The following is a 24,080-nucleotide window of genomic DNA, read 5'->3' as shown; positions in this document are numbered from 1 at the left end:
TGGATGTGTACGTTGAGTGATGTATCAGCCCATTTGCTTGCGTTTGTAGGTATGGTGAGCACGGTGGTGTTCACCGGCGCCGCGGCAGACCAGACGCATCCCCTGGTGCGGCATGTCCAGCAGGTGGTACGCGCCGCCAACCCCACCGCCGCCTTTATCTTGGCGGCGAGAGGAGCCGTCACAAGGTTGGTTGCTCAAAGATGCTTTTTTTTAGCTTTGCAATCCGACTGCCATGAAGTTGCAACACAGTGTTGCCTTACTACATTGCGCTTCATCATTCGCACCCCTGCAGTATACAGCAATTGCAGATTCCAGGTTCACCATGTCGTTATTTTGTAGATTTTGTCATTTTTAATTCAACTCATTTACTCCCAAAAACATAAAAATAAATTATATTTTAAATATTGCCATGGATGAAACTTAGCTATATTCTAATGCTAATTGTCTCCAAAACGAAAACAGATACAAATATTTATACTTTCTTCCCTGATGAAAGAAGAGACTCTTATTTTTCTTTTGGTAGCTTTCATGTTTTTATAGCAATAGAACACTCTGTGGGTCTTGCAAAATCAGTAAAAATCCAGTAAAACATCAGGGAGCAAAGGGGGTTGCTTCAGTGAAAATGTCTGCCGGTGAATGATTCATTTGATTTTGAACTCATGCTTAGATCAGGGTCAATCCACTTTTGACCACAAGCTGGCAGCACTCTTAATGGTGTAAACTTTTAAGAAGAAGAAGAAAGAAACAAAAAGTACGTACTGTATTTTAGCACTGCCAAGTTCGTTATTGAATGTCAATCCAGCTTTTTTCGCCTACATAAAGTGACGGTTAGGTTAATTTGTTTAATGTACATCTTTGGGCATAATTATTGATGTATATTGTGAGATGATAAGTTTGTTAGTTTAAAAAAAAATAATAATAATTGTTTATTATAAACACATAGAAGAATTAGTACATCCATTTCTCTTGCTTTCTGTCAATATATTACCTGTTTAAATGTGTTTGTAAAAGGTTTTTTTGTAGCACACAGTGCCCCCACTTGCAAGTTGTATTTTTTATTGCTTTGTGTTGCAAGCAAAAATTTGACTTAAACATTAGCCCCAGTCACCATGCCACTAGATGGCGGCAGTTTTTTTTTTTGTGCTAGTATTTTTGCCTAATGTCCTTAGAAAGTGAGTGGTGAAAAAAAGAAGCGGAAGATGTCCGTTGTCCCCCAAAATTGTACCACTGTTGATGATGCATTTTTAATCCGTTTTGAGCACCAAGCAAACTCAGGCAGGGGCTGCTGTGGGCCACAGCTCACATCTGACGCACGGACACTATTCTCTATACATTTTATTCCTGCAATTTTTGGTGTATAAAACTTGCAATCCAGTGTATTTAATCATGTGTTTTAATGAGTTTCGGTCTTCACTGAATTGTCATCTTTGAATAGGAATGAAGATGTCAAGCTGATTTTGTCCGAGAGCAGCTTCAGCGGACCTCAGATGCTGCGAGCGCGTTATGTCCTCTACCCTGGCTGGTGAGACCCTTTCCCTCGTGGATTACTACTATGACCTCAATTCCCCATACGGCCACTTCTAAAATGTCCTCTTGTATGTCTTCCAATATGTTCTCCATTATGATCGTCATTACACCCTCCCAATTACCCTCCTTTATGTTCTCCTGTAAATCCAACTTTATGGCTCCGCGTATGTCCTCCTGCATGGTGTCCTTTGCATCATGCCTCGTGTTCTCTTGTATGTACTCAGAAGCACGCGTTTTTCTCCTGACCTCTAATCCCTAATTTCGTGTCCTTGCCACGGAAACACTTCTGATCCCTAGCGCTAACCCTGCCAGTTAATAGTCATTTTAAAACAAAATGGCACATTTCCTGTGTCTTGTCGGGACTCGGCTCAGGAAAGGCATGCCTTCTAAATGTCATGTTGTCAAACTGGATTCAAGGTCTGAATATTCCTACTGGTAAATTCTAGAGGACGCAACCGATCCGAAATAGTCACTTCATCTCTGGCGTTGCGCCGCTTCCCACAATACAACCTGTCTTTGGAGGACGAATATTTTTGCTACATTTTCCAGGGTGTTACCAAGGCAAAATGGCTGCTTCAAACCAAAATGGCAGCAGACTACATGTGCACTTTTGGGCATGGCTTCTTGAGACTTTTCTTTTTTTTGGGTGGGTCTTCTTGTGATAGGCATGCCTACTCAAAATTCATGTTGCGAAATGAAACTGGGATCTAGTTTCTCTCTGTAAGCAGGCTTATTTACTCAGGAACGATGCCAGCGAGGACATTCGAGAGCGCTCAAATGTGGAGATTAACTGCTAAAAAGTCCAGACTCGTGCCAGAGTATAATCTTGGGAGAAGGGAAGAGGAGGAGAAGGAGCTGGAGGATGTGGGGGGCGGGGCTTTCTGAGCACTGAGGCATGAAGACAGGATGGAGCAGGTCCAGGCGGGAAGGCGATCCCTGTGTGTACATGGCAACTGGCCTGTGTGGCCAACAGCTTGTTACTGGGCTGCGAGCGGGCAGCTGCTGATAGAACACAAGATGCCCGGCGGGCTTTACAGCAATCAGTGGCCGCTACGGCGCACCACCGGAGCTGGGAACACAAGATTGGACTTTAATTAAGCATACGTGTAAATGTGGCAATGAAATAATAGTCAACATCCAAAATAGAACTTGCAAGTTTCTCTTGAATTTAACCCATTTGCTCCCAAAAACGTATAAAAACCTTCTATTTTAAATATTGCCATGGTCCCAAATACATTTTTTATGTGTGTGTTTTTTTTATGCTAGAGCCATACAGAAGGCTTTGATACAGCCTCTGACTGGAAGAGGTCGCTTAAAGTAGCACTAAGGAACTTTTCAACCTTAATCAAATATTTTCACAACTCTTCTGATGAAACATCGACTTCAAACTCGTTGAATGGTACCTTTGCCAAGGCCTGAGGGGGTCTGTGTCATTTTTACTGGCACTAAGCAACTTTGAGGAGGATGGTAGGAACACTGTCACACAAAAAAACTATAAATGTGCTGACTGCTTTATGGCATACGTCAAAAGCTACCCTGGATGAAAGGACAGACAAGGATCAACATTGGCCCGGAATTCACTCGATGGATTGAGCTAAAAAAAAAAACGACGCGATGCACTTGGCCATAATCAACGTAAACTGAAAGTTGCTTAGTGTTGCTTTAAAGCAATGGTAGTTATTACAAAAAACGGACAGCGGGTGGCTGCAAAACGGTAACGGGTACAAATATACTTTCTTTTGGTAGCTTCCATGTTTTTATTAGCAATACAACACAATATTCTGTGGGCCTTGCAAAATCAGTCAAAATCCAGTAAAACAGCTGGGAGTGAAGGGGGTTGCTTCAGTGAAAATGGTCCTAAAGCCCGTTTAAATTTGGTAGGCATGTTTATCATGAGTAGACCTACAAAAAAGTATCAAAGACCCAATCCAAAAAGAGACAGGAAGTCAGCTTCGATGGTTTAACATGGAGTCATTCAGTGTCCTCGTACTTTTGCTACCAAATGTGAACGATTGTGTACCAGATAGGCCAGATGCTAAATTGAGAACAATTTGTCCACATAACAACCTTTGTTCCAGGTGCAATGGCCGCTTCCGCTGCGGTTCAGGGTCGTTGGTCCTCTCCCAGCATCGCGTAGCCTTCAGCCGCCCCCTGGAGAGGCTTCTGTTTGTGGCCCGCTGTAAAGGTAAGAGGAAAAGAAACACACGCTACCTTTCCCCCTCCCTCTTATCTCCTTTTTTTATTTCCCCTCTTACGGGTGACAGAAGCTTCAGATACGAGTTGGCAGAGTACGCCGTGATTACATAATGCCGCCTTGCCCTCCAAATATGAGCACGGCCGCGGTGCCAAAGCGTCATTGTCGGCGCAGCCTGCCAAGCTTCTGCCTCGGCGCTGGCAACTGAACAATTGTGCTTTTTAGCACCACATGTTGATGTTGTCGACCTTTTCTCCGTGACATCGCACGTACTTCCGGCTGAAAAGAATGTATAAATCGATTCTAATTTCCTCAATCGGTTCAATTTTGATTCAGTTCAATTCGATTTAGATTTTTCCCGATTCGATTCAATTCAATCCGATATCGTTTAACTATGGAACATCAATTGTTCTTAAATGTCAAGGGCATAAAACCTCCACAAATATTAAATTCCAAAGTAAATTTAGCCGAGGCAGTAACTGGTCAAATTATTTAGTTTATTAATGAAAGTAACATGTGTTATAATTTATAAGTTAAAAGTGTTACACAAACATTAACATCAGCAAGAATGAGATGAAAATGTTTTCATCATTCTAATTAAATAATTGTACATATCAATTTAAAACATTCTGAATGGTCAAAATGTGCAATAAGTCAGGTCTTTCATAAATGTAAGAAAATACTTTCAAATGCATGTGAACAGTACATTTCAAGAAAATGGTAAAATAAAAAAAATTGGTCTTTAAAATTCTATTTTGTTTAATCATTTATGGGAAAAAAGAGAGAGTAAAATAATCGATTCATGGTTTTATGAATTTATATCGAGCTCAAAAATGACAATTGATTAGATTTTTATTATTTGATTATTTATTTTTTTACCCAGCCATAATAAAATGATTTCTACCATTATTTACAACAGCGACTCGATTTATCCTCCTCCCCCCACAGGTTCTTCTGGATTGTGTTTTTTTTTTTTTTATATAAAAGAAATAAATTCATTTTAAGGACATTACAAAAATGAAAAGGTCTGTTGGAATTTAAAATGTAAAATACATTTTGCTGCTTTTGTCTCCTCTTTAGCATTGAAGGCGTCACTAAGGCCGAGCCCCTTCAAAGGAAATGTCTACAATGTGTGGGGAAAAGTCCGCTTTTCTGGTAGGAAAATTTAATTTTATTTATTTTTTTGCCTTACTTGCATGTCTAATTAGGAATTGTTGTTTTTATGACTAATGAAGATCTTTTTGGAGGCCTCAACATGCCCAACAATTTTTCCACGCATGTCTATCTTGGTGAAAAATCCATCGATCACAATCTAGCACCCCCAAGAAAGTTAGGAAGGAATCAACCCTAGACACCACTTTCATCCATCGACCCAAAATTGAGTGGACACTTTAACAGTTTGCACAAAAACATCTCAAGCAACCATGACCAAAATCCAATAGGAAGTCAACCATTTGGGTGTGACATCACTCTTACTATGGAATTTTGTTTTTATGACTTTTTCTTTACTCTACATTCTTCCTTCACTGCTCACACGCGGCGTTAAAATTTCATTTGCGCCTCGGTGTCGCCTCGGGTGTGAACTTTTTCGTGTTCAACGGGGCACTCTAGACTCGCCGCACGCGACGGAGGTGAGCTACAGCGCGGCCAGCGGTGACCTCCGCATCGTCCCGGAACAAAATTCCGAGCCTAAGAGCGACGCTTCCTGCTTCCTGCTTTTTGATGGCGTCGGCTTGACTGAGGATGTGCTCAAGGACTGGCTCAGACTGTGCACCAAGCAGGTAGTTAAGAATGTTCATGCTAATCAAGAAATAGCTAATAGTGTATCATTATTGTGTCATAATTGTGTTAAACTGGATTTAAAGTATAAAATAGCAACAGACAAATGAGATACAGCAGTATCTTGACTAAAGTGTTCAGTATATTTGTACCCGTTTCTGTTTTGCAGCAATTAGCATTGCTTTAACCTTTCTCTTCAGTTTAGAGGCTGCAGCAATGCCTTGTTTCTCTATGCTCTAGCATAAAAAACATTTAAAAAAAAAACATATTAATATGCCTTTGGGACACTGGTAATTAAAATAAAACATATTTATACGTTTATGGCAGCAGATGAGTTAATGGGTCCATGAATGAATGAATGAAGCACAACTTCAGACTCGGTCCAGACTGATGTGCCGTTTTTTTAAAAGGGTGATGACAATTCTGATATTTGGCAGAATGTCTCAGATTAATTACAAATATACATAATGAATAAATTAACTCATTTTTTGGTCCCTTAAATTATGAATCACAGGGAAAATATTTGACTGTTTTACATGATCTGTCCTCTAGTATTTGGTTAACTTGAGAGCAGAAAGATTTTTTTTTTTTTTTTTTGAGGGGGCAGTGTTTGAATGTCATTATCTTTGTATTATGTTGTAATGCGATAATGGTAAAAAAAAAATATATGTATATCGGCTGATTAAATCAGTTTAGACGATTAACGCGACGGGCCCTACTTCAGACATTTCTGTTCTCGCATTTTTCACATTATATATTTTTTGTGGCTGGAACAGATTAATGGCATTTCAATTTATTTGAGTGGTGACTGAATTTGGGTTCCGAGCACAGTTGGGGGACAAATCTAACTCGTAAGTCAAGGTACCAGTGTATATAGAAAAACATGTCAATGAAATGTGACCTTATTCAATTGTTTGTGCTGCACACAGATGCAGACCAAGACGAAAAAGACGGAAAAGATGCTTTCGCCTGACGAAATGAAGAACATTCACGTGAGTGTTTTGTGGTAGTAAACATTTAGTAGAAGACAGATGTCATATTTATAACATCTTTAAACTGCTTCTTACGGTGGCCCTGAAGGGATGAAATCGGTGAGTTAGATTGTGACATGGTTAGGAACGTTTGTCGGCAGTATCAATGTGTAATAATTACAAAATAATTGTTTGGGAGATCTGATAGCCATAAAGGGACTAAAGACTTGCTGTTTGATTGTCAAAGCTGCGACAAGTTATTGAGTTGCCATTGGGTTCGATTGTCACACGGTCAGCGATGTTACTCGTCCGTACCAATGTTCCTCGACGACGACCTGCAATGTTATATCATTTTTTGTGGTGTTCCGGGTACTTTTTTCCGTGGTGCAGATGAGCCGACACTTGGACCCGCTGCCACCGGGATTTTTCTACAACGGCTTTCAATACGTCAACATGTTTGGAGAGAAGCGAGACTGCCATCCAAGTATCCTTCACCAATGACGCCATGTGCAAGAAGTCAGCAGGAAAGCAGTAACTGCATAGTGATGAACCCGTAAGATATCATGATTTTTGCAACGGTTGTTTTTGGTTCAGCTTTTTATGTAAATATAGCAAGTGATTCTCAAACTTTTTACTCCAAGTACAACTTCAAAAAAATACTTTGAGTACCACCATGAAAACCAATTTTAACAGACATTAAAAGCTATGCAGAGTTTTTATTGGAGATTTTATTTTATTTTTTAAACAAGTAACAAGTGGGCATGGGTTCCATCTGGTTTAGCTTAGGCTTGAACTGGGTTCCAGGTGGGCAAACTAAATGTGACCACACTTGTGTTTACCCATTTAGGATTTCATGTAGTTTTGCTCCTGCAAATGAAAAAAAAATGCACTGAGCTGTCACTGCAATGCAATTATGCCATCTAGTGGCAGAAAAATGACCTCAACATAAATCAATATCACACTCGTTTTTTTGCAATACAGTACATCTTTTTAATTTTAATTCAATTGTATGAATTGTTATGAAATTACTGTATCAATGACTAAAAGATACAGCCATATAATTCTATTAGTTTAATTTTTTTCCCACTTTTATGTTAACAAGAGTATGAAAACTTAGAAAAAAATTTGGGGGTATATTTTATTGTACATCAAGAACAAGATATAAAATTTGCGAATAATCGTGAGTTAAGTATTGAAGTAATGCGATTAATTACGTTTAAAAAATTGAATCGGCTAATATAAAGTATATACTGTATACTACGACTACACTACAAGTATTCACCTGCAGATTTTTGTAAAATATTTTTTCATTTGTTTAGGTGTGTTTTTGCTTTAAGTACAGTTCCATTGTATTTACATTTACATTCAGTCTTTCAGACCTGATTTCTATTTACGTAGGTATGATATTTATACAACGTTTCTGTAATACATTTGAATGGAATTATGTGAGTCCAGGATTTTATTTTACTGTATTTAAGCAGTTCACAGTGAGCAGTGGCTTAAGATGATCTTAAGTATACGTTTTAGTAACCTTGTTTTTGATGTGTTTTAATGTTGGTCTTTATTGTAGTGCTCAAGAGATAAGCAATTTTTTTGGGTGGTTCTTGGTGCAAAAGGTTTGAGAAACCAGTGCAGTAGTAGAAAGAAAAAAAAGGGCAGCAGAAACCGCGCACCCATTCTCCTTCACCCTCGCATCCCCGCAGACATGCATCAGTTTGTTGAAGAGTACGTGGCTGAGGCCAACAAACGCATCGAGATGTTCAACCGCCAGCTGGAGCTGCATGCGGACTTGTTTGATCCCTGAAGAGTGATCATCATACTGGGTGGGGGTCACAGGGGTCACTCAACTCTCCTCTCATTTGTGTCAAGTGAAGGTGAGCTTTTGGAGAAGTTTTTCGTCTTTGGGGGAAATCTATTTCGCCGTCCCGGACCCGCCACCGAACCTGAGGGGAATTTCCACGGCCACTCTTTTGCGTTTATGTCACTTGGCGAATTAATGCCTCTATTTGCGGCGACTGTGCCGCGCGACTGTGCCGGGTTCCCCCCGCCGGTGGGCTTTCTGGAGAATTGTCGTCACCCAATCCGCCCCAGCACCTGTCTGCTCCGTCCCGATGTAAACAACAAACGTTGAGGTCACCATCACCACAACGGCACGTTATTTTAAGAATCCCCGCCGCGGAGCTAATGAAAGTGCAATTAAGCGAGCGCGGGTCCCCACGATGGCGGAACAGCTGAGGACGGTGTTACGTGTCCGACAGAATCTCCTCTCTGCATCACCGTGCCCCATTTTTTTTTCCACTCATGGTTACCAGGAAGAAAGCCAGAGATAGATGCGAGCATTCCGTTTTTCTTTTTCACTTTCAGGTTCGAACAGGGGTGTCCAAACTTTTTTTCTCCAGGGATCATATACTGAAGAAAATGGCCATATCTTCACCTTTATTTTATTAACTAATTTGCTCCCAAAAAACGTTATTTTTTTAATATTGCTATGGTCCCCAAAACATATTAATACGTTTTTTTATACTAGAGCATACAGAAGGCCTTTGATGCAGCCTCTAACCTGAAGAGGTTGCTTAAAGCAATGGTAGTTATTACAAAAAACGGCCAGCAGTTGGCAGAAGAGTATAAGAGATAAACTAGGGCCATGTTGTAAAAAGCTCTTTTTGTCAGGGATTTCAACAGGTTTGCGAATAATGTTGAAACTTAGTTATATTCTAATTGCTGCAAAAGGAAAACAGATACAAATATACTTTTTTTTCCTGATCAAAGAAGAGACTCATCTTTCTTTTGGTAGGTTCCATGTTTTTATAGCAATAGAACTCAATGTTCTGTGGGCCTTGTAAAATTTGTCAAAATTCAGTAAAACAGCCGGGAGCGAAGGGAGTTGCTTCAGTCAAAATGGCTGCGAGTCAATAAGTTAATCACTTGAAAACAACTTTTATGACATCATGTTTTCCGAGCACTTTTTCAAAGGTCTTGGAGCCATGAGTGATGCAATAGATAAAACAATGAGCTGACTAAGCAGTTTAATAGGCGGAAATTAATCTGCACGTGCTGACCAGTTGCTTCGGCACTAAAGTGTTACAGTGATCCATTTTCAACCATGCAGACTTACACAGAGGTTTCCAACCTCATTATTTTTGCTAATTATTGTCGATGTTCTCTGTCTATTTTTTCAGATGAATTAATATTACCTCTTTTGGAGTTTTGTTTTTTATCAGACTATACTTTACCAATTGTTTTTTTCACATTAACACACAAAAAAAAGCCAAGGTACTGCTGTATACCTTTGCGAGAAGAGGCTAGCAGCTACATAGTGAGTTTCTCTCGGTCAGATTGCCGAAATTATTCTTCTGTCTTGTCGGCGCCGTGCCAGCCAGCGAGAGGAAAGGAAAACAATAAAAGCGCTTTCTCCAGGTCGACAGGGCAAAAGTGATAAAAGCTATTCGCCCCCCCCTGTGTGTTGGTGTCCCTTGTGCGGATTTATATAATCCACACTGCTGCCCCCCACCTAACCCAGCAGCGTCCCCGCTGTCGAGCCATACCATCCAGTGCTGGTGTGTTTGTGCCACCGCTGTCTTTTCCAATAATGGAATGCTTAGAATAGCACATAACATAGCAACCAAGTAAGCCTGTAATGTATTCCACTTAGCCTGCGTAAGGGGTCGACCACACCCCCACCCCACCCCCAGTGTGCGCTCACTCCTTTTCCTAATTTAAAGGCAGGTGCTATAGAAATCGAAGATATTATTATTATGAATATTACAATAAAAGTGCAATTGTACCTATAGTTTGACACCTTGTACTAATCACATTGTTCCCACTGGCTCTTTAAGGACTTTTAAAAGTGTTGTAAAATGATACATGGGGAGGGGGAAAAAAAGGTTAAATGCCTCAGTGATTTTGTCTTTCACATTAACGGCGGGATTACAGCCGCACAGGATTATGTGTAAACCACATCCTTTTGTATGCAAAAATTCTAGAATGAGACTGGCTCTCGTTCCGGCTCGCGTCTCGCTAAGCCCCGCAACAGTTGCCGTCTATCTTGCGGTGTCAATGACGTAATCCCGCCGGGGATTTATCCCCACGGATTGGCCAAACGGCAAAACGCTAATTGGCCTAAAGAAGTCCTTAAAAAGACGGGAGGGATCGGTGGGGTGGCGTCAACGCAAGCGAGGTGTGACGACAAAGAAATGAGACTGCAGCGGGCCACATGCAAAAAAAAACGTTATTTTCTTCAGAATTCAGGGTGTTTTTCTAATAATGGTAAAAAAAAAAGATATAGTAATAAAAAACAATTCAAATGCATTTGTAAATATATTTATATTATAGATGTTTTTATTGGATTTTTTCATGTATTTTTATGCGTTTTTGTTTTCTTTGATTTCTAATGATTTAAGGAAACAATTAATACAAAAAATAACCAGTTTTGTAAGTCTCACTTATGTCATTCAAAAGCATTATATACATAAATCAAAAAAGAAGTTCTATCCATCCATCCTTTTTCTAATTGATTGGCTAATGAATTTTTGATCTCAAATATTTTTGCTGAATGTTATTTAACTAACAATAAGATAATATTTTCAATGAATGTAACACAAATAGATTTGTATTTAATTCCATTAAAATATGTCTAATACATGAAGTTAAACCAATGATAAATATTCAATTAAAACTTTTTCCATTCATTCATCTAATTAAATAATTGGTTGATTTGTTTATTCTAAATAGAAATTATTTCATAAAAAATACATGTTTAACTTTTTTTGACCACTTTAATAACTAATTGGTCAATTCCTTCTAATTAAATAAATTATAAATAATACAATACCAATTGTTGCTATTTTATTATCATAATAAACTATTTTATACACACATTTGAACTGTTTTTATGAATGACCTGGATCAGCTATGCATTAAAAAAAAAATGGCGGAATGGTGGGGTAGCTTTGTCGTTGCGCACCCTGTCAAGCAATCTCGTTTGTTTTTTGTCACAGCTCGTACACCACTGAGATTGTACTTTATACTGTACCTTCATATACTGTGTATGATTACTACTACAAGTATGCCTGCACTGTTTAGCATGCGTTATGATGTCATGTCGGTTACCCACAATGCCTTTCACCAAGCAGCTGATACAACAAAGATTTTACATATCTGCGTAGGATGGAACAAACATGCACAAAGTGTTTTTGTAAAATTGTCAATTGAAAAAATTGCAAGAGTACAAAACAAATCTTTTTCACATCCGGCGGTGCCTTGGCTGAAAACGAGACCTTCAGTCTGGTCGGCGAGGACGCCTCTTTTTGTATAAAAACAAACAGTGTTGGTGAAAGGAATCCGTGGAATCATCCTTATTATTATTATTACTTTTACTCAGCCAGAAGGCAAAGTCGACTCAGTGGCTCGAGAGGGACACAGCCGGAGGGCCCGAAACCATGTCCAACTCAAAAACAGGTTTTTCGACTGAAGTCAATGCAAATGTATAAAAATGTCAAAATCAGGTTTCCTGGCAGTTTATCTGACTAAACGACATTACAGCTCATCCTGCTGCGAAGGTGCAATTGCTGTGGCATGCTGCAGTTGATAGGGCGCAGTATTTTAAAAGAAAAAAATCTCATTAGAATGGGAGCAAAATCCTAAAGCCACGTAAACACATGAAGACAATTGGGCTGTTTTTGTCCCAATTTTGCTCCTTCTTGATAAAACATGACAAACGTGATTAGCCAAAAGTGTGTTAAAAGTGGAGACGCTTCGGTTCGTCATGATCAACGTCGGCTGTGACCACTCCCACAGCGGCGGAGCTCTCCACTCTCGCAGATCCGCCTGCCTGCACTTGTCTGCGAAATTACACAGCAGCCGTCTCTGGAGTGTGGGAGGAGCCTAGATTTTCGAACCCACGATGGTAGACTGTGAGGCAGATGAGCTTTTATCATACAAGAAACAACATTTTAAAGGAAGGGATTGTTGCTGCTTGGGATTCAAAACCAAAATCTCTCAAAAATGCAGTTTGGGACCCCCCCGCCCTTCCTCATTGCACTCTGGGGGTCCCTACAGGGCCCTCCATACGCCTCCCTAGCTCGCTAGCTTTCTGGCTAATGTTTTCTAGCTGACGTTATAGGACAAAAAAAAAGTTTGGCATGACGATGAAAAGAAGGGGCTCCAACAATCCATTCTGGAATGTATTAGCCTGGAAAAAGCCACGTGCAAATGTATTTTCTCAGGCCTCGCACCCGCGGAACCGACGGCGTGAAATAATTGTTTCCGGTGAGAGCTTTGCATACATGACCCGTCCGTCCAATCTGTGTGACTAAAATGTCCATGTGCAGCAAGAAGAGGAAGCTTTTATTATTGCTGTCCTCAATCAAATTGAGATGGATTTTGGATGTCATGCCGACAAAATTAGATTACAGGAACAAGAAGGGAAAAAACCCAAAGGCCTCATTTCTTCTTTCGTTCGATCCAAAGGTGCCAAATATTGATGTCTCAAGGGGCATGCCCAATTGTATTTTGCACAGAAAATTGCTGTAACTTGTTTTTTTCCTGTGACTGATGCTTTTTTTTCTTGACCATACACTAATACTGTAATCTCATTGTGTGTATTTACCACATTAAATATTTATCATGCTGGATCCATGACAACTTTGTGTACAAACCGGTAGCGGGCTGTAAATTTGGTATCTTTTTTTTTTTTTTTAAATCTTGCACACACGAAAATTCAAAAACAAAACAACTAGTGATAGACTGATAAGTGATGATATGATTTTCAAGGGTTTTCTCTAAATCTATAAAGAATAGAGAGCTTTGTTAAACAATAATAAAAATTGCAGGGAGCTTCCCGGGTCATCAGAATGCGTTATACGAAATTAAAAACTAAGCAAGTAAAAGGCTACCTAAAGTTTACTGTAGATAAGTTTTCAAAAATTCAACACATGGTGCGATTTTACGGCTCCCGTTTCCTCATGTTGCGTGTGTGTGTGTGTTTACGAGTGAGGGAAGTTGTGTGTGTGTGTGTGTGTGGTTTGGTGGTATTGTTGCCAGGCAGATGGAGTGGTCCACATGGCTAACCCCTGACATCAGCCTCCGCTGCCGCCACCGCCGGGCCGCCTGTTTCTCCCCCAGCGACTTAAGGCAAGGCCGTCGCACATAAACACACGGCGTACGCACATAAACGCGCACACACCTCAAACCGCTCAATGGCCGCCTGTCTTCAAATATCGAGCGAGTGTTTTTGCCCCCCCCCCCCCCAACCCCAGCCCCTCATTGTGTTGGTTTATTTGCGGACTACTGTGACAGCCTGATGTAAACACTCGTCACTCTCACTGTGTTGAGTGAACGCAGGCCTCGCAGGGCGTTGAGAGAGTCAGAGAGACCTCATTGGACATATTGGAGGATATATATTTTATATTTTTATTTATATATATATATATATATATATATATATATATATATATATATATATATATATATATATAATTTATTTTAAGTTTGTTAATAGTGTCTTTTTTTTGGGTCAAAATCCCTATTTGTCATTAGTGGACATGCATTTAAGTGACATTACAGCACAACACGATGACGTTGCTGCCAATATTTATTCAAAATGAGATAATTGCTGAAAAAAGAGAAGTCTAATGTACGAATACATGTTATATTACAAAGCAGCTGCTCTTGCGGATACACAATACAAATACATACAAATGCAATCATGACAGCTGAGCACCAGAGAAAAAATGCTGAAACTGCCTGCCTAATAAAAAGCCTCAAGTGTTTGAACTTGAATTGCGCAAGCTTTGTACATCTCGAATGATAATCGGCCGCATCTTTAGCAGCTGTGTACCGAAAGCCATCTGAGGATTTCTTTCATTGCTCTTTCCACCCAACTCAAGGTCCATGTACGAGTACGCTATTTGTCCTCACTAGTACTTTGAACTTTTAGAACAGAGGATGAAAACCATGGGAAAGAACTGAAAATGACATCACAGTTGCTCAGGTAACAACCAATCATGGCTCAGCTTCAGAAACCAGGTGCGCCCTTAGGCACTGTGATGTCGTCTTCAGTCGACAGCAAGTGGCAGTACAAAGCAAAATGGCAGCCCACTGTGGTGGATTTTTATGCTCATTCATTTTCCACAAATGCGGTGATCATCAGAATATCATGTTTAGACTAGTGGATGCGCTTATATAACAGGCCAGCTCAGTGGCCTAGTGGTAGAGTGTCCACCCTGAGACTGGGAGTTTGTGGGTTCAATCCCTGGCCGGGTCATACCAAAGACTATAAAAGTGGGACGCATTGCCACCCTGCTTAACTCTCAGCATTAAGGGTCGGACTTGGCGGGGTTGGATCACCAAATGATTCCCGAGCGCGGCCCCTGCTGCTGCTCACCGCTCCCTCAGGGAATGGCTCAAATGCGGAAAACGAATTCGGCTGTGACAATCAGTGGTACTTTATATCATATTATTGTCAAAAGCGTTTCTGACTTGACTTTTAAGCTTAACTTGTCTCATGAGTGAGAACAGAGAGCATACTAGGACCTTGAGCTGGATCTCAAAGATATCGAGTAAACACTCAAACGTCTTTACGATGGCTTTTTGACGTTGAAGGTCATCAAAACCGCCATTTCACCGGAATCTCCAGAGTTCGCCGCCAGCTTGAGCTCCGCCACCCCCTCCCCGCTGAACACCTCGGCCTCCCACACCCGGCTCTTGTTCAGCTTCAGATCGGTCCGCCCGTGACCCACCACGCACACCCGCTGCGCCCCTGGGATCCTCACCCGGAAGCGGACCCATGTGGCGGCGTCCAGCAGGCCCACGCGGGGCTCAAAGAGCACGCAGCCTTTCTTCCAGGCGGCGTAGACGCTCGGGAAAGGAAGTCCCGCCTGGTCGCAACCGTTCCTCAGCACAAAGTCACACATGGGATTGAACTCTCCTCCAGAGGCGGTCCTGGCGTACAGCCCCAGCCGGTACGTGCCGGCGTTCGGCAGGCCAACGCTCACCGTCACCTTGCTGTCGGTGTGCGTGCAGAAAAGATGTCGCGCCAGTGGGAAGGCGGCGTTTTTTTTCTCGTCTGCCCGGGTGAGCGTGGTATATAGCTCCAAGTCTCGCTGGTTGTGGAAGGTGATGTTGCATTTGCCCTGCGGTGTGCTCACTAGCGCCGCCGTGTGGCTGAATTTGGAAAGCCCCGCCTCTGACGTGCGGGTTCCCGGCCCGCACGTCGAGCTCAGATTGGGCGGGAACAGCTCGTCCTGGTCTGCCACCTTGCCCTTGCAGTGCAGCAGGAAATTGGCGACGTTCTGGAACTTAATGTCTGTTTTATCAAAGTCTCGCACAAAGACCGAGAGGCGGTAGAAGCCACGTGACGGGCAGATGACGTGGCAAGTCAGAAGCTCCGGTTGGATTTGAGATACTAAGCAACATTTGGTAATAGAAGTGTCCAGGTCCGGATGGACCAGTTCGCAGAGCATCATAAGCGACCGGGACGTGCTCAACGTCAACTTGAAGCGACCTTCTCCCACTTCTGCCACCTCGCTGCCCTGATTGCTACCTGACACTCCCAGAGATGCCGCCGCCGGCTGCAGCCCCCACGACAGGTAGGGGTTCTCTGGGATCTCCTCGGTGGCCCTCGCTTCCTGACACTCCACTGTGAAGGAGCACACCCAGCTCAGGGGAGTGGTGGCGCTCTCGGGCCTGGCGTACAGCCTCAGGTTGTAGGTTCCGCTGGCGGGGGGCAACAGCTGCAGGTTCATGCTGCGTTGGGACACCGTCAAGAGGCCGAAGGAGGAGTGGCTGCTCTCCTTCTGTTCCGGCGTGCCGCAGTGGAGGAAGTCCTGTTGCGGTGTGATCTCGTAGGTAAAGGTCACAGGCCGGGAGAAGCCCAGGGAAATGTTTGCCTCGCCTTCATCTGAGGAGAAAAGATTGGAGGAGGAGACATTGTCCAATTTTAAGAGTTCCCGGGTGTCTTCAGAAAACAAAAGATATCTGACTTCAAATCTTGGATCTTGGGCCAGCCAAGTCATGTGCGAAGAAACTCGATTTGTCAGTTGAGCTAAATTCCAAGCAGTTTATTTACAGACACGTTAATTTTCCCTAACGTTGTTTGCGGATTTTCGGGGTGAAAGGATTTGCCTGCCAGACTGACCGGTGACGAAGTGGCAGTGATGAGGCTGGATGAGCCTGAGCCCCATGGCGAAGAAAGCCGAGGTCTTGAAGACCCGCTTCTCAAACTCCTCCAGGGTGACGGGCGCCTCCAGAAGCTGCCATCTCGCCTCGTCGGGGAAGTGCGACTCAATAAACTCCTCCGGGTCCGTCAGGAAATAGAAGTCGTCGAACCTTGTGGGGCAACAGATGGAGACAGGTGCTTTTTCAGACTATGGGATGACTTTTTACCCGCGCTTCACTGCTAATCGCCCGTTAAATAAAGCGAGGCATCGGAATAACTCTTAGGTTCTTTTCGGACCTTTTGACGAAGCTCTCGTGTTCCATGTCCACTCGTCCGGCTCCCCAGCAGGCGTCCATTAGGAACCACTGTCCCCCTAAGAGCACGGCGTTCCACAGGTGATCCGATGTCACGTTCCTGAGGCTCTGGCCCTGGCGGTAGCCTATGCCCTTACTGTGGCCCGCCACCTCTTGGCACGGGATGCCCACCAGCCTGTCATAACAAGCAGAGCATGCGCCCTGATCCCCTCGTCTTAAATTACGTCCGTTTTCCGAGCGCGTCGTCCCGGGACGGAAAATGTCTATCTTGAAAATCCCAAGGGATTAAGGGCAGAATGCCGCTCTATTGTGAGCCAATGAAAAAATCCATTTTTTTAATTTCAATGCATTGCACTGTAGAATATGACTCGGTGTGTCTGGCATGCTGCTTGTGATTGAAATCTCTAAATTGTCATAAAGAAAAGCACGATTTTCTCTGACGTCCGTCAAGGCCACCGACTGCTGTCCTAGTCAAACTAGTTCCTCTTTGTACATATTTAATACTAACGTAGAATTAAGTCCTAACCTTCAACTTTCAAACAAGTCCTGGGTTACCATAGAGTTACCAAGTCAAGTCTTTACTTGGGTTAGGTTAAGGTTTCCCAACCCTCATTGACCCAATATTGATGAACTCTTTGGAGCTGTTTAGTTGAGCATAAAATTATTACCGAGTTAATTGTACCCTTCCGTCATTGAGTGGAAGAACATTTCATTGTTCTGGTGACAGTCATGTGACTTATTTTCCTGACCCGAGTGAGCAAAACTGTCATTTACGCATAGTGGAGCTTCCAAGTCCTTTTTACAGTATGGGAGTGTTTTGGCTAGATTTCCAAATGTAAAACTTGTCAAGTCTGGTTCAAGTTGAGTCCTACAATTGGTGACCTAAGTCTGACCTGAGTCCACACCTCTACTAACAAGGTCATGACAAGGCCACGGGAAGTCGTTACCTGCACATTTCCATACAGAGACTGGAGTAGCCGCAGCAAACTCCGCGGCCGGTTGCAATCACTTCCTCCGGGGAGCACAACTTCTCCGATCGTCCCAGGAAGCCGCCGATGTCGTACTCTGTGGACGGGGACAACGGCGCTTTGGTGTTCTGGATGCCCCGGAAAACACCACCAAAATATGGAGCCGAGCTGATGCGAGTTGGACTAATACCGATGTTGTGACAGAGCCAAACCCAGATGGTGCGGATTTTCTCCAGCTCGTTCTTGGCAACGCTGGCGATGTTCTGGACGATGGTGGCCACATCGTAAACACGCTTTTCCTTAAGCTGAAAAGCAAACACCAACAAAAGCGCATTTTTGAAATTCAATGCGGTTCCCAGGATTCTTAACATGTCTGTGAAAGCTTTTTGTCAGAATTCCCTAAGAACAAAGAACTCCCACTTTTCTTGTGTTGCTCAAAAGAGTCTTTTGTGAGGAGGGTGTCCTGTCTCATGCAATTGACTACTGACTTCTCGACTGTTGGGTCATACCATGATGACCAGGTGGGATTTTTATTTTTCCTAGGTTTGGGTTTGGATTGGGTTTGTTCTATATATTTTCATTCTTAATCCAATACCAATCGGTTAAATTTTTCTTCTGATTCTTCTAATGCTACAATTCTTCTTACGATCCTTATTTTCATAAATCACATTCTTGTTGTAATTCGTATTCTTCAATTTTTTTCCTTCTAAATATTCTTTCTTCTTATTATTCAAATTCGGTTTTACTTCATTCTCTTTCCTAGTTGGCATTAGTAAAATAATCGGTCTATTTTAGTGCGTGTTCTCACCTCTGCCCCTGCCCTGATGACATGCGAATCGAGCCGGTGGAAGATGTCAGAATTGGCAAAGAGGTCTTTCCTCCTCCTCCTCCTACCCACCGCAGTCGTCGCCGTGCACCTCAGTCCGACCTCTGTCCTGGGTTTGAGGTTCCTCTGCGGCTCCTCCGCCCTTACGTTGCACTTCTTCACCACTGCGATGCTCCTGGAGGCACTCTCGGACGACAGCTGCCTCTTGGCCGTCGGACGCTGGTCCTCGGCCTCTGCCGCCAGTTTCTCAAACACGTTGCGGCGGGAAAGCACGGCACTCTGCGGGGCTTGGACGTCGTCCGCGGGGGTCTTGGGATCATCCCCCGCCGGGTTGGAGCAGCCTGCCAAAATCCCCACAAATGCAACAGCGCTTGGCGGACTTAAGGCGGGATTTTCTGGAAGCCCGCGGATCTCCAGGGCCTTCACCTGGATTCGTCCCGTCTGGCTCGCCTCATCCTGTCGGACGGAGCAGGAGAAAGGGAAGGAGAACTTCTGGATTCCGACCTCTGCCGACATTACGCCGAAATCATAACGACCTAAACGGAGAAGGCATAAAAATGAACCAAAAAAACAAGACAAGGTCGTCAAATTGAAGATGGACAGTGTCTTCGTGCATTCCATACAACGCCTTCTGGACGACAGTGATGAATTAGCAATTAAATAATTTCTATTCGTGACTGTTAATGATGGCAGAGGTTAGAGTCATTTGTCTTTGTCAAAGTTTACAGCAGATTATTTCCACCCTACAACTTCTTCCTGCTTGCATTTTGAAATGATAAAACCGTTCAAATGAAATGGTGATCCTGTACAGCAGAAGCAGTTGTGTCTTTGGGACCTTTTTTGGGACCAGTCGGAGAATATGTGTATCAGGCACCTGTGTATCTTTTGTAGAGATTTTAATACACACAAATTGGAGAAACAAAAAGTTGCCTTGTTTTTAGCATGGTTTTTAGCATTAGCAGCACAAAGTAGTCAAATAGCCAACTAAAATGTGACTACAAAGGTTAGGGTTAGGGGTGTGTCTCAAAATGCGCCTGTGTCTCTTTTGTGGAGGTTTTGTAACACAAAGTAGAGATTTCTTCTCTTGCTTTGCTGTTAGCATAGCATTAGCATCACAAAGTAGGCAAACAACTAGCTAAAATCAGGCTACAAAAGAAGTTGTGTATATCTAAACATGCCTGTGTCTCAATCGTGGAGTTTTTGTAACACGCGGATTAGAGACACAAGTTGCTATCGTGTTAGCATTTAATGTAGCATTAGCAAGCGAAGGCAATATAGTATATAGTGAGTATATTAGCAGAAGGATGCTGAGTTTCCAAATGCCAGGCAGGAGGTCTAGACCAAAGACCAAAGAGGAGGTTTATGGATGGAGTTAAAGAGGACATGAAGGTAGTTGGTGTGAGAGCAGAGGACAGGGTTCGATGGAGGCAACTGATTAGCTGTGGCAACCCCTGAAGGGAAAAGCCCAAAGGAAGTGCTTGGCAAATATGAAATTGACCAAATTGTAATTTAGGAGGTTTCGGCCAGACGCCAGCGATGTATACGCCTTTGTCTCTTCCTTGAGTTTTTGCCACAGTGTTTTTGTTTTTGTTTTGTTTTTAGCATTAGCATTGTGAGTCTGCGAGACAGCACAACTGTCTTCTGCTTGATTTGTTTTGACCGTCTGGAACACTTGGTTAATACCAACATCAACACTAACAAATCAGAGAAGTCTGTCTTTATCAGCTTTGGACTTACTCTCACTTGCAATTAATGGACTCATGCAGCTGGAGTTTTAATCAAATTTAAATTGAACACGTGTAAAATTGTATAGCATATGCCTGGCTTTAATGCGGATCCTTTTGAAATATGCTAATACATAATCTGATCAAACACACACTGAAATTCATGTGAAAAAAACGTGAACGCAGTCTTGTTAAACGTACATCGATGCCAAACGTACATCGGCGCGCCGCGTACTCACCCGGAGCCGATTTGAAATGCTTGCTGTGAGTTTGCCAGAGTGTGCGGCATGGACTTGTTTCCCCGTCAGTAGTCAGTGGGCGGCAGTTGGCGGGGGGCACAGCTTAAATAGCCTGCCAGGACCGGACCCCAGAATAACAGGCCTAAAAATACAACAAAGGAGCAGCCAATAGGGGTCGAGACGTGTGTGTGTGTGTGTGTGTGTGTGTGGCGAGGATGTATGTTGGCTATCACCGACAGCCCGGCATCCGATAATGCGTCCGTCGGCGCTAAACACATCAACAACTCGCGATCGGTAGAACGAGCCCAAAAAGAAACTTGAAGCTTTAAAAATTCTTGACGGACAGTCAAAACGCTAACAGACGCGTCCGCTAAGTGTCTCGGGGCTTAGTCGCCGATGGCTAAGTGGCCACCGAAAAAAGCACACGTCTTTGGGGAGGTTATTTGCACCCCTCTTGTTTTTCACCAAGGAGACCAGTTACCCACTGTGCTGGGGTTTTTTTATACTCCGCAAAATGATTTGTTTGTTTTGTTTATTTGATTGTTTTGGGCTTTGGGTGACATTTCAGGATGAACCTAAAATGCACTTTAACCTTTACAGGTGAACGCCAAATAACAGCGACACTGCAGACAATTGGGCACATATATTTCACACAGTAACGTATTTGCTTGACAAGTGGAGCTTGAGCAGTGCGTGTTTAGAGCGCATTTAGCAAACACTCCAACAGTATGCGACAGCTCGGGATGAAGACGCCATTTTTTTCAACATTTTGGAGCGTACTTGGCCTTTTTTTTTAATCCAATACGAATTAGGCAGCCTTGTCAAATTCATACGATGTTTTATTTTCACTTTACAGCGACTTCAACATACTGTGATGCCCGCATATGTGGGCAAGGAGAGGCTCAGTGCTCAGACTAATTGTTGAAGTGATAAATTGTGACTGTTCTACAGTACGGCAAGGGGGAGATAAGTTTAGCTTGGGGTGGGTTAGCTTGGGATAACTATCAATACTGGAAATTATAAAACTGATTTTAGGTTATATTGATTAATTGTGTGTGTGTGTGTGGGGAGGGGGGGTTAACGTGGGGATTCACAGTATTTTTAAAACACGTGGCTATAAATAGCAAAGGCTGTAAATCAGTTCCTTGTAAAAAATTAACGTCACCGCCGGCAGCCATAAAATGTTATTGGGCGGATACGACACAACGCAGATTGACGGAATTGCGCGAGTTCCACTGGTTGCTAGGTGGAATTCACGGAGGGCAAACATCTGCTCCTCAAACCCCAATAAAAATGTGATTGACAAACTCGCGGCTGCACAGGAACATGTGGTTATTTTTAGCCATTCATGTTAGACTTGGACTCCATGCCCTGTATGAAATATAAAAACTCAAATCTGGTGGAAGCAATAGTCCGAACCTGCTCATTCTGCACAAAACTGGCTCACCACAAAAAAAAATTTGCGGACCGCACAAGCAAATCGTGTTCATCCACTTTCATGATTCTTGCTGAAAGGATCAGGATAAGCAGCAGCTCTACTTGAACTTGATCAATTCCCATTTTCAGGTGAACTGCGAAGGCTTTTAAAGGCGTGTAAGTAGTCGTCTGTGGTTTGTGGGGAGAAAATGAAGGCCTTCTGCCTCCAGCGAGACGTTGAGACGCTTCCGGCTTCTCCTGTGATCTTGCTTACACCTGCTGGCCTCATTTTCTTCAAACACTCTGCTGAGGATGAGAATGATGATGGCGTGTAGCCTTCAGGCGCTTCACACTCTTCCACTGGAAGAGTGGGGGGGGTGAACCAAAAAGAAAAAGAGCGAGACGGGCCTGGCCTTGACATTGGAGCCATTGTGTGTTGGTTGTCACGGCAACAGCAAGATGAGGAAATTCAAAATGAAGCGTAGCGTCACATGGCAGCATGTGAATCATGTGACCAGAGAGACCACTTCCAGCCGACACGGTCAGGTGACTCCTCTTCAAACTACTCCGGCAAACATCCCAACCACGCGGTTATTGCATGTTGTATTTTATTTTTATTTAAAACATACGTTTATAAAATGAACATTGTCGTTGTATTTTATTGTTTTAACAAAGATATTTTATTTGTTACATTGAGTTTTTTTGTTTCGACTAGATTAAATGTATTTTTTCATTTTCTTATAATTGATTGTTTCATTGTAAATAATGAAATAAAACACGTTTCATTTATTTAATTAAATATTTTGTTAATTTATTGTCATTACATTAATACAAAATGAAATTAATACTGAAACAAACTATTTGACACAGGTTTTTTTTTTTTTCAAAAGCTGTGCTGATCACAAATCCAAAGTGTGTTTTATTATGTGATATATTGTAGATAGAAAAATAAATGTGTAAAATAAAAATAGATTTTTATTTTATTAAATTATGAATCAATTATTTAATTGACATAAAAAAACGGACTAATTTTATATAAATTATGTATATAATTTTTCATCTTTAATTTATGAACAACTATTTTTATTGAATTATTTGTCATTAAATATAGTAAGATTTAAAAAATGAAAAAAAGGCCAAATGAGGTAATTCAAGTATTTAATAATAATTTAATTATTTTTTCAAATAATGAGCTGTCTCATTTGTACATTAAAAAGATTAAAATGCAAATAAGCTGCTATTTAAATTTCATTAGTAACTTCAGTATCCGATGTGATGTCACTGGAACAACTTTACAAACTTTAGTTTTGCCCAAGCGGCCACGTGACGATGTCACGCCGCCTGCGCGTGCATGGCGGGCGCGGCCGCGCGCTCTCCAGCCTGCCTTCGTGTCAAGCATACCTGCGCGGTTTTTGTTTTGTTTTTTTGTAGTTTTCCACTTTTTGCTGTTTGTGCTGCTCACGCTCATTTCCGGGAGGGCGGACGCGCCCGTGACGTCACTATGAAGCCCGCGACGATGGATGATGGCGACTCGACACCAGGTCACAACTTTTTTCTTTTTTTGTACCTCGTTTATGATTTTTTTGAGGTTGAGGCGGCATATTTAACGAATGAATTGTGTGGCCGGTGAGCCTCATTTGCATTCAAGATTGTGACGCGTGCGTTTATTTGGCTCGCGTTGTTTGCCTGCTGCTGTTTTTGCAAACGTTCAACTCTTAATGAAATTAAAGGTTGAAAGTTGTTATGGTAGCAGTTTGATAAGTGACCGACAGCAAAATGAGCAGGAAACACTTTAAAAACGCCACAAATTCTCCTTTCTTGGGTGTGAAAAGTTCCCATGACTTGATTAGCGCTTGGAACTGTTGTTGAATTTTGAGTCATGACTTTTTAGTCAATGCTAGCTAACAAATCTGAGTTTTTTGCTAAATGATGTGTTGCAATAACATTTACATATTTGACATAAATG

The 24,080-nt window shown here is 42.3% G+C and overlaps 3 protein-coding genes across 9 annotated transcripts in view; 2 read left to right on the top strand and 1 right to left on the bottom strand.

The window, feature by feature from the left end:
- The window catches only part of dnaaf9 (dynein axonemal assembly factor 9), a 36,189-nt gene extending 13,467 nt beyond the window's left edge, over positions 1 to 22,722 (top strand). The window contains exons 30-39 of one of the 5 annotated variants that reach the window (XM_086094375.1): positions 50 to 185; positions 1,436 to 1,522; positions 3,606 to 3,712; positions 4,802 to 4,876; positions 5,333 to 5,502; positions 6,430 to 6,492; positions 6,862 to 6,955; positions 8,175 to 8,345; positions 13,462 to 13,602; positions 15,073 to 22,722. In XM_086094375.1, the coding sequence (XP_085950501.1) occupies positions 50 to 185; positions 1,436 to 1,522; positions 3,606 to 3,712; positions 4,802 to 4,876; positions 5,333 to 5,502; positions 6,430 to 6,492; positions 6,862 to 6,955; positions 8,175 to 8,275 (833 nt within the window). In that variant the 3' untranslated portion in view covers positions 8,276 to 8,345; positions 13,462 to 13,602; positions 15,073 to 22,722. Of the gene's footprint in view, positions 1 to 49; positions 186 to 1,435; positions 1,523 to 3,605; positions 3,713 to 4,801; positions 4,877 to 5,332; positions 5,503 to 6,429; positions 6,493 to 6,861; positions 7,025 to 8,174; positions 13,603 to 15,072 lie in introns of those variants that run through there. The other 4 variants (XM_086094373.1, XM_086094376.1, XM_086094374.1 and 1 more) reach the window with 4 other exon arrangements.
- ky (kyphoscoliosis peptidase) lies at positions 14,045 to 20,798 on the bottom strand. Of its 2 annotated transcripts, XM_086094379.1 has the most exons (7): positions 20,699 to 20,798; positions 18,718 to 19,271; positions 18,100 to 18,214; positions 17,889 to 18,006; positions 16,925 to 17,116; positions 16,607 to 16,797; positions 14,045 to 16,369 (listed from the first exon to the last, which is right to left on the bottom strand). In XM_086094379.1, the coding sequence occupies exons 2-7, from the start codon at positions 19,249 to 19,251 to the stop codon at positions 15,048 to 15,050; spliced, it is 2,472 nt and encodes an 823-aa protein (XP_085950505.1). In that variant the 5' UTR covers positions 19,252 to 19,271; positions 20,699 to 20,798; the 3' UTR covers positions 14,045 to 15,047. The 2 variants fall into 2 exon arrangements, with proteins under 2 accessions (XP_085950505.1, XP_085950504.1); XM_086094378.1 differs by having other exon boundaries at positions 17,889 to 18,214.
- An 811-nt stretch (positions 22,723 to 23,533) lies between the features above and the next one.
- Positions 23,534 to 24,080, top strand: part of slc4a11 (solute carrier family 4 member 11) — a 56,294-nt gene continuing 55,747 nt past the window's right edge. The window contains exon 1 of one of the 2 annotated variants that reach the window (XM_086094872.1): positions 23,534 to 23,655. In XM_086094872.1, coding sequence (XP_085950998.1) covers positions 23,635 to 23,655 — 21 coding nt within the window. In that variant the 5' untranslated portion in view covers positions 23,534 to 23,634. The remainder of the gene's footprint in view (positions 23,656 to 24,080) is intronic. The other variant, XM_086094871.1, reaches the window with a different exon arrangement.

The sequence above is a fragment of the Leptonotus elevatus genome, chromosome 14, assembly GCF_054856555.1.
Source record: "Leptonotus elevatus isolate MCC_2025b chromosome 14, RoL_Lele_1.0, whole genome shotgun sequence".
Taxonomy (NCBI): domain Eukaryota; kingdom Metazoa; phylum Chordata; class Actinopteri; order Syngnathiformes; family Syngnathidae; genus Leptonotus; species Leptonotus elevatus.
The sequence above is the reverse complement of the archived record's forward strand: the minus strand, read 5'-3'. Positions and strand labels throughout refer to the sequence as shown.